This window comes from Cyprinus carpio, chromosome B18 (assembly GCF_018340385.1).
Source record: "Cyprinus carpio isolate SPL01 chromosome B18, ASM1834038v1, whole genome shotgun sequence".
NCBI classification, from domain to species: domain Eukaryota; kingdom Metazoa; phylum Chordata; class Actinopteri; order Cypriniformes; family Cyprinidae; genus Cyprinus; species Cyprinus carpio.
The window spans coordinates 14,128,166-14,142,955 of NC_056614.1; the positions used below are offsets into that span (position 1 = coordinate 14,128,166).

Genomic DNA, 14,790 nt, shown 5'->3' on the forward strand with positions numbered 1-14,790 from the left:
TCAAAAATACAGTAAAAACAGTAATATGGTGAAAAAAATTAGCTGTTTTTGATATTTTTAAATGTTTTAATGTGTTTTCATGTGTTGGTTATCTTTTTGTGTTGCTTAATATTTTTGTGTAAACTGTGGTAGTTTTTATCAGAATTCTTTGATAAATTGAAATGTGCTGCTTAATATTTTTGTGTAAACTGTGGTAGTTTTAACAGAGTTTTTTGTTTAATTGATAAATAAAACTATAAATATCTGACTCCAAACTTTTGGATGTTAGTATAATATATATATATATATATATATATATATATATATATATATATATATATATATATATATATATATATATATATATATATATATATATATATATATATATATAGTCCATTTTGTGCGAAGTTGGAGGGTTCCAGAGATGACGCATGAACAGTCTGAAAGGTCAGTAGTAAATGGCTTTACTGTGACAATAAAGCACATGATTTTCCCTCTTCTAGGAGACACATTTAAGATAAAAACACATCTGCATTGATTATGACACTAATACTTTGCCCATATACAACCAGTATCGGTGTGCTGGTGTTGCAGATTAACGGCCATTTCCTTAAAAGCAGAACAATCCACTATAAAAAGCACCTCAGCGACAGCTACGAAAAAAGCTGCATTTCTGCACAGCTGAGACACATACATCATAGATGTTTGAGGAATCCTTGAATTCCTCAGTCATATAAACTTGACATAGAAACATTTGAATAAATTTTGACTCTAAACTTCCAGAGTCTATCAGAAAACATTGTTCATCTGTCTACAGGCAGCCAGGTTTAGTATTTTCCTTCAGTCTTAAAAAGGGGATTGCCTCAATTCAGCTCTTAAAAATAAAACGAAGGTTCTCTCAGGAGGTATTGATGGTGACTTATAGCTGCAAAGCAGTTCACAGTAATATTAAAATGGCCAAACACCCTTTTACTATCCTTGTTTCTAAATAGCCATTTCTTCCTTATTTGTTGCATTTTAGACATTATGTGCAAAGACAATTGACAGAATCCATTTACAGGAAGCCATTTGTCCTGTACAAAAGTAGCTATAGATAATTACACAGGCTCCAAACTAAAGTTTGGTAAGAAAATCAAAAAAGTATGCCGTAGTTGCTTTGCATGTTTTTTTTCCAAGAGCTCTAGTCATTCTTTCTACCTCATCCTGACAGTTTTTGGGACCTCCACAGCATTGTGTTTGGTGGTGGAATTGTTCTCCCCAGCTTCACCTGTCTTTTTAACCACTTTGGGGCTAGACGTGCCTTTCCTGGTGGACTGTGGGCTTGTTCCTTTCTTCTGAAGCTGAGGGCTGGATGAGCCTGTTACGCCCCTCTTGGCCAGTAGAGGGCTCCTGGAGGTCTTTATTTTAGGCTGTTGTAGCGATTCCATTGGCTTTAATGGTCTTAGGCTCAAAAGTCCACAGTAGTAATTACATTGATGTTGAGTAATGAACTGCTCGATTATCTTTGGAGATCCTTTATCTGTGAGGCCTTGATACCTGCAGCAGACATAAAAATATTAGTCTCTCCAAGAAAAAAAAAACAACTGAAGAAGAAGTGGAAATATCAGAAAAATGGGTAAACAATATAATCTTGTAGTAAAATGTACTAACCCTTTAGACTTAGTAACAATTTCAATGCTTGTAATCTTTGTATCGACACCTGAAACACACAAGAGTTTATTTTATACTATTATATTTATACATATTTAGGAATATTTTAAAATATAGTAATTAGCAACTTACTCAAAAGTACAAGTGAAGTAAAATATCTCTTTACCTTCTAACCGGGTAACTAGGAGGTTTCCATTGGTCCATTGATGGATCCAGTGCTGGAAAGTGCAACACTTCTGCTCCACCTCAGAGGAGGCTCTGGCGATCAGTCTTCCTGTGCTGTCCATCAGACAGTATTTCACATACACACCATTCAGATCAGTCTCTACTGTAGCATATGGAATTGTATTGGCAGGTCGATACATCAGGTGAAGGGGGATGACTCTGAATTTATTTAGAGAAGCAAAGAAGTCTGAAATTAGATCATTTTGACATAATCTCTTATTTGTAGCCACATGCATTGCATAGAAATGTCTTTTAGTCAATATTACTTCATAGACCTACTCTAATGAGGATCCGAAGTTCTCAATCACTCTGGCCTCGGCTGCAAATATTTTGCAGTACTCCCGAACAGTATTTTGGATTTTACAGTCCTGAGGATAAGAAGAAGAAGAAGAAGAAAAAAACTTGAAACATATGGTCCTTTTTTGAGCTTAGCAATATAAATAACCACTTTCGCCAATGTTTTGTTTTTATAGTTTTTGCTGTGTCAGTATAAATTGTAAATTGTTATCCACTAAGACTCTAACCTGTTTGGCGATCTCTAGATTTCTCTCGGCCAGGTTGCTCTCCTCCTTGGCCCCATATGCAATGGGATTTCTTACTTTAGTGATGCATGTGCTGCCTGACTCAAAGACAGGGTCCAAACCATAGATGACCTTTGCCCTGCAGGTCTTGTGTACACATCCCTCTCCAATCTGAACCTCTGCTGTCATGATGCGACCAAAGAATCTATCACCCCAGTAACCCGAGTCTGCCAGGCCTTTGGTGAACATCATTGGTGTCATCTCAATCTCTTCTCCAACTGAGAAGACAGAAATACAGCACAGAAAATTCAATGTAGGTAAACAACAAAAATCTTGTGTAATTTGTAAAGTGTAATTTGTAGCAATAAACACACTATATTTACACCAGAAGTCTTACCTTCTAAATCTTCCCTTAAGAAAAATTCTGCCAGGACTGCCCAAAAAAGAAACAATGTCAAAGTGAACATAATAAATAATACATTAGCAGATTTCTGTTTATTAATGGACCAATGAGTTATAAATTACTGTCTGCGCTGAGTAAGTAATCTGTGATATCAGTCCCATATTCATTCTTGATAGAGCAGCCATATACTCCACAGTCTCTGCTGGAAGCCTGGACTATGGCCAGGGCCACTGGACTCTCATCCCCAGCACTGAGAGAGAGAGAGAGAGAGAGAGAGGAAGAGGTGTAAATTAAATGTAATCAAAGGCACTTTACAATAAAATCATAGAGTAAAAGCATAGTAAATGAACCAAGCCTAAAAGGTTGAAGAAGTTATTAGTCTTATATACATATACACATACGTACATACATATATACATACTGTACGGTTTTGACTTTTCTGACTTATGCTCTATTTATGGAAAGTGGCAAAAACTTACAGCCACTTGAGGGCAGTGTGTTACAAACACAAGCACAGATGACGCATTTCAGGGTGTATGCGTGCGAGTAAGGCGTCATTGTGCTGATACAGCACTGTGAGAAACAAATTTAGATTTTAATATCCCCTGATGGTGCAATTGAGCAGTGTTGGGTTACAGTACATACTCTCTGACTAGAGCCTCACCAGTAACAGCTGTGGTGTTCATGGTCAAATACAAAAAAGTGAATGACAAGTCCACAAAGCAGTTAACCATATTGCTAATAACATTTCAGGTTTACAGCATTAAACGCCTCTTAGGGTATAATAAGCAGTAAAATATGCACACTGTCATAGCGAAATATTTGTTATATGTCAGCATTTCAGGCATTTGTTAAAATATGTAGAAAAATGCAGGTAAGGTACTGTATCAATAAACTTTTCCAAGTTGTGTTGGTCTTTTTATGTTTTCCCATATATTTACTGCATTAGAATTTTTCTATCAACAGTAACTTTTAACCTGAAGTCTTTTTTACCCTGTTGTTTTAAGCTTGGTTTAGGTTTTTTGGCTGTGTTGAAAGATTACAGGGGAATTTACCATCTTTCCATCTCCAAAATTTCCTCTTCGTCTCTGTACCACTTGATGATGGAGTCACTAAGAATGTTAAAAAACTGGCACCACAGCTTCAAGTGGCCCGAGGCATCTGAAAAGGGCTCTCCCCTAATCTTGCGGATAACCTGAGGAGCTGAATGGAAAGAGGATCGGGGTAACATGACAGAGGCAACAAGGTAAAGATATGTAGTGTTTACTCTTCCCTCATATCAAACGTCCCCCTATGTCTTGGTGTCACCATGATAATGTCTGAACAGTGCAAAATTAGAATACTTGCTTAGAAAGAAGGAGAATAACTATAATATTTTAATGGCTTATGTTAGTGCCAAACTTTAGTGCTATCAGAAATTGGGGGTTTGTCCGGGATCTGAACCTGTCACCTCTCATTTTCTACGTTTTGATATTATCAGTATTGTTCAATACAGATTGACCAGCTAACAGAATTGTTATTTAATTCTTGTGCAGTTTTGACAACCATTTTTTAATAGATATGAAAGATTTCAATAGGTTCCTGCTGGAAAAACTGCAATTTACAGCAATCAACCAGTATAAAAATACATGTGTTACCTTTGAAGGGGTCCAGCTTCTCCTTTTCTGCTGGTTTGCTTTCTGTCTTTGTACTGTCTGTCACCTCTGCCATCTCCTCCTTAGGTTTCGGCACGTCGAGCGTGGCCTTGCGTCGGGCCATCAGTGGCGAACGTCTTTCTGTGGGTGGTGTTTGCTGCCCACTTTGAAGTTGCAGGAAAGCCGCCCTGCGAGCCTGACTGGGCGACATATACGGACTATCCCTCTTACCCTGCGTGTCAGATCCCTCATCCTCAGACTTGGTTTTGGCAAGGTAGATTTTGCGGCGAGCACCAGAAGCCAGCTCCTCAGGGGTGGCTGAGGGTATTAGGGTGAGACTGTCTCGTCGCTTCATCTTTGGGCTACTCTCACAGGACAGAGTGGATGTGGGTGTACTTCCTCCACTCTCTTCCCCTTTCTTCTCACTTCCATCCACTGATGCAGCTGAGATGGACCCCTGATTCTCTAAGTTTGGGTTATTCTTTGCCATTAGCCTTCGCAAACTGGCAGGACTTAGTGGAGGGAGTGTAGGTCCCACAGGGGTTGTTAGGCTAAGTTTCTCTATGGAAGGCTTGTCTTTTTGAAGCCTGTCAGATTCAGGTTCTACCTTTGTGTCTTTCAGCTGGGGAAACTTATCTGGGTCTTGGTTAGTAATACTAGGCAGAGTTTTTGTAGACATATCAGGCATGAGCTGCTCTTTTGGTTTCTCAGAAATAGCAACTGGACCATGTTGATTGCTTTCACTTTTTAGCATAGTAACTGAAGTCTCAGAGTCATCTTTTTTGTTATCGGTGTGCCTTTCTGCATTTGTGACAGAAATGGGAGGAATATCTTGAGGGATATCTTGTGAAATTACTATGCCAGGAAGTGAGGGGTGGCTTTGAACAAGAGTTTGCTCTTGTTCAAGAGTGGTTGTGTCGTCATCAGCACATGCTATGTTGATTATAGGGATATTACTGTCATCTTCCCTGCCCCGCCCAGTATTGATGCTTCCTTGTTCTACTCCACCTTTCACTCTTGCTTCTAGATTTTGTGGTTTAATTTCCTGTGTTCTCTCCACAGAAGGTGATGATTGAGTGTTCCTGGCCACACCCAAAAGATCTGGAATAACTAAGGCGCTGTTGGAGGTTGATGCACTTGATGCACTAGTGGCATCATCCATTTGTCTTTTCTTTTCTCGAAATATCTGTGCCACCTCTTGTCTTAAAGGTTGCATAACTCTCTCAGGCTCTAATTTCAGAATTTCACTTCTAGGTGCAATAACAGGTTCTTCATGTTTGACTCTTTCTGGCAATGTGACCTTGATTTCTGGGATGAGTGGCGTAGATCTCTTTTTTGCCACATTCTTGATGACGGTTTCTCTTGTATCAGGGAGTATTATGATTGGTTGGACTGCTGGTTGGTCCTTCTCGGTCAAACGTCTCTCTGCTTGTGCTTTTGTAAGTAGTTTTGGTTTGTCTACTTTGTATGGCCTCGGTTGAGTTTCTATAACCTCAGTTTCACCTTGTCTTGGACTTTTGGGGATCTCCATCTCCGGAATTACAACAGATGCTTCTGTCTCTGGAACAACATTATTGTTTCTCTTAACAGCATCTTTCTTCGGTTGACTGGAGTCATCCTTTAGTTTTTCAGCATTAGCATTGTCTTTTCCCTCAGTGCTTTCCTCAATCTTTTCTTCATCTCTATCTTTTCCCTTTTCTTCAGCACTCCTACCCTGACTTGGAATGCTTTTATTATGCTCCATATTAAAATCATTCACTTTAGTAGAGTCAGCTGCAACTTCTTTATTCTCTGTGAAACTAAAATTTATTGCCTGCATTGATTTCTCATCTGGTTTAAAATCAATTTCCATTGCACTCTCAGACACAAGAGTGACGGAATCCCCTTCTTGACTTAGCCCCAATGCTGGCGACAATGAATTCTGATCATTCATTTCATATTCTCTGTCATTCACTACAACTACAGGAAGGACTGACTCTTTTATGACAAAGTCACTCACCGACTCATTTTCCCCTGCAGTGTAAGATTTCCCTTCTATTGCATCATTCATCTCCTCTTCATTTTTCCCTGTCAGGGAACCTCCCTCTAGCGTTTTCATAACACCTTCCTCCTCCATATCAGGAATTACTTTCTCGTTTGGCTCTTTGCTCACTTCTACTCTCAGCTCCGCTGACTGGGACTCAGTGTGCACTTCGATAGGGACAAAGTCGGCAAGTGGTGAAAGCTGAGACTCCGGCTGGCTCTCACAACACTGCATGCTTTCCAGGTCTGCCATGATGAGGTCTGTCAGGGGGGCAGCTGAGCCCCTCTGTTCCTCTAAAATATGCATTTCCTCAGCACCTCGCATGACCTCATCTACAGGATAGGTAAATTCCAGCCTTTCAGTCTCGAATGGAGGATTGGCCAAGCCCACAGAGCCAGGAACATCAGTGTCACTAGGTTTAGTATGGTTACCTGTAGCTAAGACATAAACAGTTGCTTGTTAAATAGGTAACTTGTGGCTTCACAACACTGAATTCACTGCACAGATTGTACAGTTTTAAATTGCCCTCTTGGCATGCACTGGATCTTAATGTTTACAGAATAAGATATTAATTACGGGATGTTAATAATAAAGTAAAAAAGCGTAATTAATCACTTTTATGCTTGGATTGATTTGCACCTAAGATCATAAAATCAATAACTGAGGCTGAATTTTTTTTTTTTTTTTTTTTTTTTTATAAAAGCTTACAACGATCACTGATGTGTAGTATGTCATGTTTTTGATATAAAATGTATTTATTGAATAAGCGTACATTAACTTTTTTTTTGGTCATTTGGTTTGTTTACTTGTTTTTTAAGCTGTTATATTTGAAACTATATACAAATTTGTACATTCAGACTACCAATCTTGCGCAACTTTCCATGTACATAGAAGGAAAACAACATAATATTTATGAGCTGTCAGTTCAACTTGACAACACCCCTGTATGACTAGTTACATATGATATAACTCACACCACAGAAATCACATTAGTGAAACACTTAATATTACTGAAGTTTAAGTTAATGATCAGTGTACACCTAATGCCAAAGTTTTTAATTTTCTAATAAAATGGGTAACATTGTAGCTTAGGAAAAAATTTTGCCTCAATTCTTTGTTTCATTGTGGAAGGTGATATGTACTATAGTGACGTGAATTGTTTACAATATTTTGAAAACAGGGTGAATTTTCATTTCATGAACTACATATATATAGTTGTAACTATGTAAATAACTTTAAACTATATATATATATATATATATGTATATATATATATATATATATAACTATATATATATATATATATATATATATATATATATATATATATATATATATATATATATATATATATATAATGTATTTAGTCCCTTTCACTTCGCTTTTGTAATCATATTACATTGTATATTACATATTTCAGCATAATCAGTTCACAGTGTTATCATGTTACGATTATTGAAACATCTAATTGTAAAAAAAAAAAAAAAAAAAAAAAAAAAAAAAAAAACACTGCAAATGGAGTGGCATTTCAATAGTGACAGAAGTAGCTTGTCACATTTATAGACCGTTCCTACAAGAGTTTTCTGTTAACAGACGTTCCTCTGTTGTGATTCAACACGCAGAGTTCAGAAGAATGTGCAGGGTTCCTCTAACTGACACACCACAACAACTAACATTAACTTCCCACGAGACGCTATGGGTGGTTGCACTTCCACATTACATAGGAAATAAAACAGCTGAATATGTTACATGCCAGGTGCAACCCTATCACATGTTTGTTCTGTCTGAGACTGTAGAGCACATGTGAATCAATTAAAGGTGACATTCACCCTGTTGGCTAACAAACGTGAATTCATTACTAGCATTTAGCCGTGTCTGGTTTTAAGCGATGATGCAATCACTGTGTTTCCACATGCCTTTCTAACAGCCTCATTTCTCTCTAATCTTCAGCCATGGCATTTTAAAAATCATGTGAGTGCTAACAGAGCCTCTGCCATGTGCACATTCTTGCCAAGAAAGAAGCTCAACTACTGTCTACAGTTGCATACACAGTAAGTAAACATGTTTGTAATAAAATCTAAAACCAAAATGAATATTAGGGCATCTTGGGCACATAGTCATCCATTATACATAGAGAGACAAAGGTTTTACATGCAAGTGGAAATTTTATGTAACAGTGAATTGTCAGCTGACTTTGGTTTCTCTGACATAACGTATACAAGTTTAGCAGTCAGTAAACTCTCTTTGTATGGTATGGCTTCTCTCAGCACAGATTAGAAACAGGTTTATTTTAAGACACGGGGAACCAAAGAATCTGGAAAATGTGAAGAGGTTTTGTCTTCTTGTCTTAGTGTCCAGCAACTGTACTTCATCATGTCCTGACCTGCACTATCATTAAAACACGTCCATTTAAAGTCAACACGATTTTGACAATGGATGGAAAATCCAATTTCAGTTTGAATACTAGTTGATCCCAATGAGTAAATACAATTTCTTGAAAGTGAATTTGTCATGTTTCCTTATGGCATTCTGTTGTTCTTAAGGTCTGCTGATGCATTAAAACACATTCTCTAACTATTCTAGATAAGCTAAAAATCCAGCTAGTCTGACTCAAGCTCACTCTGCACATTATTGATTGCCTTTTTAAAGGGCCAGTGGCCCTTATCCAAGGTCCTGGGAGAGAGCCGTAAATAAGACAAAAGCAGCGCACAGAAGATGTGGTGTTGTGAGAAGCAGAAAAGTTAGGTCAGTCATTTTTTAAAAAATTTTTTTAAAGAAATTAATACTTTTAATAAGCAGGGTTTAATAAGCATGTCACACTGAAGAATGAGTAATTAATTCAGATTTGCCACGTCAGGAATAAATATATATAATAAATATAATAAAAAATGTAATACTGTAATAATATTTCACAATATTACTGTTTTATTGTATTTTTATCAAATAAATGCAGCACTGGTGAGCATGAGAAACTTCTTTCAAAAACATGTAGAATTTAAGATGTGTAAAAAAAAAACATCATGGTACACACACACACACACACAAAGATTTTTCTTAAACTGTTATGCTTATAATATTGCGCAATATTGTAACTAAAATTGTATTTGATTAGAAAAAAAAATACAGAATAGAAACATTTGAACTAGTGCTCACAGACTTTATACCCTGCTTTATTTGTGTCCTGTGTCCCAAACACTGTAATTGCAGTTTTGTCAAGAAAATAGTCCATAAGGACAATGCTGACACTTTCAATCCTTACATGAGAAGTCAAAGAGCAAATAATCTCAAAGCTGCCTACTGTGTTCTCTTGGGTATAGTTAGTGTCATCATCTTGGCTATGGACTGGTGTAATTAAACTCAAGTCTTGTCACACAAATGTACTCTATAAATAACTGCCATGTGCTGTGGTGCAGGAAGCCCTGCGCTACAGATGGACAAAACCGGCAGGTTGTAAAGTGAGAGGTGTTATGAACTCACCTTGAGAAGCAGAGATTGATCAATCTGCTGGACTTCCTCTGGACTACTCTCGTACTTTGGGATTTCATTCTCCCCTACGGAAAGTCTAAGTGTTGCTCCAATGCTCTCAACATGCTCTCTTTCAAGGGTGGGAGACACATCCTCAGGTTTGTTTGTATGAATTTCAGAAATATTTTCAGCTGAACTGGAGTTTATGATATCATTAAGGATGATTGAGTCTTGTGTTTGTGGTAAAGGCTTTGGTTTTACTTCCAAATCCACCATTTGAGATGATTCCTGGGCCAGCTTTGGTGCCTCATGCTCAGAGGCCTTACTATAGACCAAAGACTCTTGAGGAGGTGTTTGTGGAAATTCTTTTTCTATGATAACTTCACTAGTTCTCTTTGTGGTTTCTGTTGTCTCCGACTTCTTGCTTTTACCAAAGAATATGTCCTTCAGGGAGTGAAAAACTGAGGTTAGAGCTGACTTGTGTTGAGGTTCTGGCTCTTTGTGTGATGCAGCTTTGGTTGAAGGCTCAGATGTAGCTCTTTGTTCTTGTTCTGTGTGCCTAATTTTCTCTCGTTCTCTCTCTTTGGATCTCTCTCGTTCTTTCTCCCGCTCAATTTCTCGTGATCTGTTCCTCTCCTCTTCTTTTAATCTTTCTCTTTCCATCTCCAGCTCTCTTTTTTTTCCTTGGACAGGTCTAACATCGACCTCCATGATCTCCTGTGACTTTGCAGAACTCTGATGTTCCTGAGCAGCTTGTGACTGCACAGACTCAGCTAAGTATTTTGCCAGGCTCATTCCTTCATTAGCATCCTCTTGTTCTCTGTTACTCTGGGTGGGTTTAATAACACCAACCTCATCAAATCCATTGGTAATACGCATCTTCTTTTCACCCAGTTTCTCTTTGGCAGACTGCTTTGTGGCGACCACCTCCATTGGATCGCAGATACGGTTGAGTTTCTCATTACCATTCTCTGTTTTCATCTCCGTTATTCCTACAGAAGCCTGTACCGTGATATTATCAGATTTATCGTCTATGATTGCAGGCTGCTCTTCATCTGTTCCTTGGGAGGTCGAGTTCTCCTCTCCATCCTGGCTTGTGGGAGAAGAGCTCAGGGTGTAGTTCCCAGCAGGAATCCTACGCTTCCTTAGTAAGCGTTCCTGGTTAATCACATTTAATTGTTCTCTCTGCATGTTCTCCTTACCCCGACGTCGACTCTCTTCCAGCTCTCGTCGCTTGTTCTCAGCCTTCTGTTTCAGTTTGGCGAAGAACCTTTGGTGGATCAGGTACTCACTCATGGTGCCCACCTCCAGCACCCCAGAACAAGAGACGATGCCCTTACTGTTCCTCGCTGAGGCCTGATAAATGGCTGCATCATCTTCTGTACAGCTGCCAAATGAAGAAATGTAGTTAATAGTCATTGTGGAAACAATAAAAGCATTGATTTGGATGTAAATGTATGAAATGTATTTCTTTAGAATAAGCAGTCAGGTCATACTTGTAGATGTGGAGTGTGTGAATTTTTCCATTGCGAAATATTTCATATTTGGGAAGACCACAATATCGATCTAACTCCATGTCATCTTTGTACCAGGTCAGCTCAGGAGCCGGGTAACCTGGTGAAAATGTGAGTAAAATGAAGGAAGTTTGCTCTTATTAAATGGAAAATGTTTTACATGGGAAAATGTTTTACACTTGCATTCGGTATTTTCATTTATTTTCATAAACATAAAGCAACTTACCTGTGACCACGCAAGAGAACTTGACATTGCATGATTCTGACACTGCCTTCGATTTTATGGTGGTCTCAAAACATGGCTGGGTCTCTTCAGTCAATTGAGCCATGACTGTACATAATGTACTCCTGGAAATGGCCAATACAAATTTGTCAACTCATTAATCCCCATTTCAGGAAAGCTAGTATATATTCTATAAAATTAATCCAAACATTATTATATAAATCAATAGTTTGCATAGACACGAAAGTGTATTATTAATATCAGTAGTAAAACGTTAAATTAGCCTATAATTATCGGTGTAATGGGGAGGAAAGGCTGCAAGGTATTAACAGGGTGAGAGGATATTATTTTAGCCTTATAATATTAACAAGTTTGTTTTGGTATCATTTATAGTGTACTTTTTCATGTACAGTATACAGTGGTTATTTGGGTGGGTCACAGTATTGATCACATTGCAATCAAATGCAATTGGCTTTCATTTGGTATTTCTGAAATTGTAAAACAAACCAATGCAGAAAGGCATTTTGGGGAATAGAAATTGTTATTTGAAGTGTAGTTAGTTTGGGATTGACCTTTTGAGAAGCTTTTATTACCTCGACGGCCTGTAGTTTGAAAACCTGTGAGTTGAAAAGCTATTTAGAAAAGAGGCAAATCAAAGGGGCACTCATCAGACAAGAACATCTAAACTAGGGACTAGTCACTCTGTGACCCTGATTTTCATCACAGCCAGGAGCATCTGTAATACATCATACAGTAAACGCTGTTGCTAACGGGGAGATTATTGTGGTCTCTCTAGGCATAACCGTAGTTGAGCCAACACAATACAACCAATATGGAAACCACAATTAGTTCAATATTTCAGCAGCAACAAAAAACATTAAACTGACTTTTGTGACTGTATTTAAGTTGATGTGTGCTAAAATGGGATCTTATTTGATAAAATAAAGTGTCAGAATAGGTTAATAGGGGATTTTTTCCACATAAAAACCAATGATCATGTTCTAACCAAAGACCATTAATTATACCATTAATATGCCATATAATTTATATACATTTTTGATAATATTTATTTCACAAATATCAGTGATTAGTAAATTACTGTAGTTATGTATTTCCAAAATATTTATTAAAAACAAAATAAATTTCTAGACCTAAAAACCATCATAAATCTCAAAATCAACATCCAAACTGGAGGTTTGGATAACTCTGACACAAACAGACAGGCTTTTCACAATCAAACAAGGCAGAAAAAAACCCTCAATCAAATTTTTTTTACACTTTTACCTGTTTTCGGGCCTAACGTTGGAGAGGTAGTTGCGGCTCTCTGACCTTCCGCTTGCCGATGAAACATCCTCTCCATTTTGGCTTCCCGATCTTCCATTTCCAGAGTAAGAGCGGGTTATGGGCCTCCTGGATGTCATTGTCCAAAAGAAATAACTTCAACAGTCCAAAAAACCCACCAGTCTCTTTAAGTGGGGTCTCAGTGTTTTTTTGCAGAATAAAATTCAGTTCTGTCTCCGGGCGATTAGAACCAAAATGTAAAGTTCCACTTTGTAGCTATTTGGAGATCTACTGAAAAGCAAAAAATACAAATCAATCAAACTAAGAAATACAAACACTGAAAGCAATAACAATATTAATAATATGTAACAGAACAATTCTGTTTTGATGGCAGCTAGTCTCAACAAGCAAACCATTAGAACAGAGAAGTTATAAATAGGAACTGCTGTCTGCTAATTTCAATTTGGTTAAATGCACTAATTCGTATTTGATTTCAAACCAACACATATAGTTTGAACTTTGAATTACTTGACAAAACAGCATAACACTTAGAGAACTCACCATTAGTATGTTTCTTTGCCTGTTCTTTGGAGCCTGCTGTCCCAGTAGCACTAGAATTGTCAATCACAGCAGAGCATGTGAGTTGCCAGCAGGACCCTATTTATAGCAGGCCCACAAATAGGCGCAAGAGCACATCACATTTTCCACAACTAGCCATTGCTTTGAAGCCACTTAAAAGAAGCGTCCAAAAGCGCAGGTTAAAATAAAAAATATATCTCCTGTTTAATCATTCCTTATCTGCCAGCCTCATAAAGTCCTGTCATTCTTTCTCTGATTGTCTGATTGTCTGATATAATGGCCCACTGTGTGTAGAAATTTAGCCAAATGCATCTAGTATGTGGTGTGGTGAAAGTGATCTGATGCAAGCTCTCCGGACAAGCTCAAAGCATGGCCCAAGTTTAATTAGGACAGCCCCCTCTATGTCACTCTGTCTTTACACCCTCCCCATAACAATCAACAACCTTTCCCACCGGTCATGTGTCATTGCATCATTTTCCAATCATAAATGGGCTCTGATTACATGCTGTCAAGCAACCACTCTCACAAACATACCGTGCATCATTCAAACAAGAGATGAAACACATGCTTACAAATAATAATAACAGAGATGTAAACTTGAGTGTAACACTCAGACTCAAGTCACACGTAAGTAACAAGTCATTCAATTAAAAATTAATATAGAATTATTATTGTTTAACAAGATTTAAGAATTGCAGAATACGATTTTAAATGCAACGATAAAGTGCAGAGAACACATAGAAACAGAAAATAAAGCAAATATTTTAAAACTGTAAGTGTATCTGTGATGTTGTAAAGGGTAAAACCAGTCTAAGTTTTTGAAATATAGCGTCATAATATTTTTTTTTGTTCATTGCTGACAGTAAGGCATTACAAAAACAAAAAGGGGATCCAAAGAACAGAGCACAACTACAAACAAACAAACAAGCAAACAAAAAAATAAATAAAATAAAATAGTGTGCCATTCAGTCTCAAGTCACACTTAATTTACCAAAAAAAAAATTACTTGGAAATCGACTTTAATTGTCTTGAGTTGGATGCCAAATTAGAAGTAGTATTAATAATAATAATTTTTATTATTATAATATTGTTTAATAAGATTGCATTGCAAACCATTTATATGGCATTTGTATTTTTATAGCACTTTTAAAAGCAATGATAAAGTGCTGAAAGCACGGAGACGAGAAATAAAATAAATAAATAAATACTGAATAGAATACATTATTTATTGAAAAACAACTTTGAGGCACTTTTTACTTATGAATAAAATACATTTATGAATATAACATT

General features: G+C 37.3%; 1 protein-coding gene across 4 annotated transcripts; it reads right to left on the bottom strand.

Annotated features, from left to right (window-relative positions):
- Positions 1-430: 430 nt before the first annotated feature.
- LOC109108917 (alpha-protein kinase 3-like) lies at positions 431-13,891 on the bottom strand. 4 transcript variants are annotated; one of them, XM_042743952.1, is made up of 15 exons: positions 13,483-13,891; positions 12,925-13,209; positions 12,234-12,272; positions 11,644-11,765; positions 11,400-11,517; positions 9,916-11,290; positions 4,419-6,876; positions 3,837-3,984; positions 2,904-3,031; positions 2,776-2,811; positions 2,382-2,656; positions 2,137-2,225; positions 1,799-2,016; positions 1,633-1,681; positions 431-1,518 (listed from the first exon to the last, which is right to left on the bottom strand). In XM_042743952.1, exons 2-15 carry the CDS (start codon positions 13,059-13,061, stop codon positions 1,176-1,178), a joined length of 5,535 nt encoding a protein of 1,844 aa, XP_042599886.1. In that variant the 5' UTR covers positions 13,062-13,209; positions 13,483-13,891; the 3' UTR covers positions 431-1,175. The 4 variants fall into 4 exon arrangements, with proteins under 4 accessions (XP_042599886.1, XP_042599887.1, XP_042599885.1 ...); XM_042743953.1 differs by having other exon boundaries at positions 12,234-12,257; positions 12,925-13,212; positions 13,483-13,890; XM_042743951.1 differs by having other exon boundaries at positions 12,925-13,212; positions 13,483-13,890.
- Between the last annotated feature and the right edge of the window lie 899 nt (positions 13,892-14,790).

Excerpts from the sequence above, each read along its gene's own strand:
- LOC109108917 (XM_042743952.1), bottom strand. The coding sequence starts at position 13,061 with ATGACATCCAGGAGGCCCATAACCCGCTCTTACTCTGGAAATGGAAGA. Across the intron at positions 11,291-11,399 it reads CACACACTCCACATCTACAA|CTGTACAGAAGATGATGCAG; the intron begins GTATGACCTGAC and ends TTCATTTGGCAG. Across the intron at positions 2,657-2,775 it reads CTTAAGGGAAGATTTAGAAG|TTGGAGAAGAGATTGAGATG; the intron begins GTAAGACTTCTG and ends CTGTCTTCTCAG.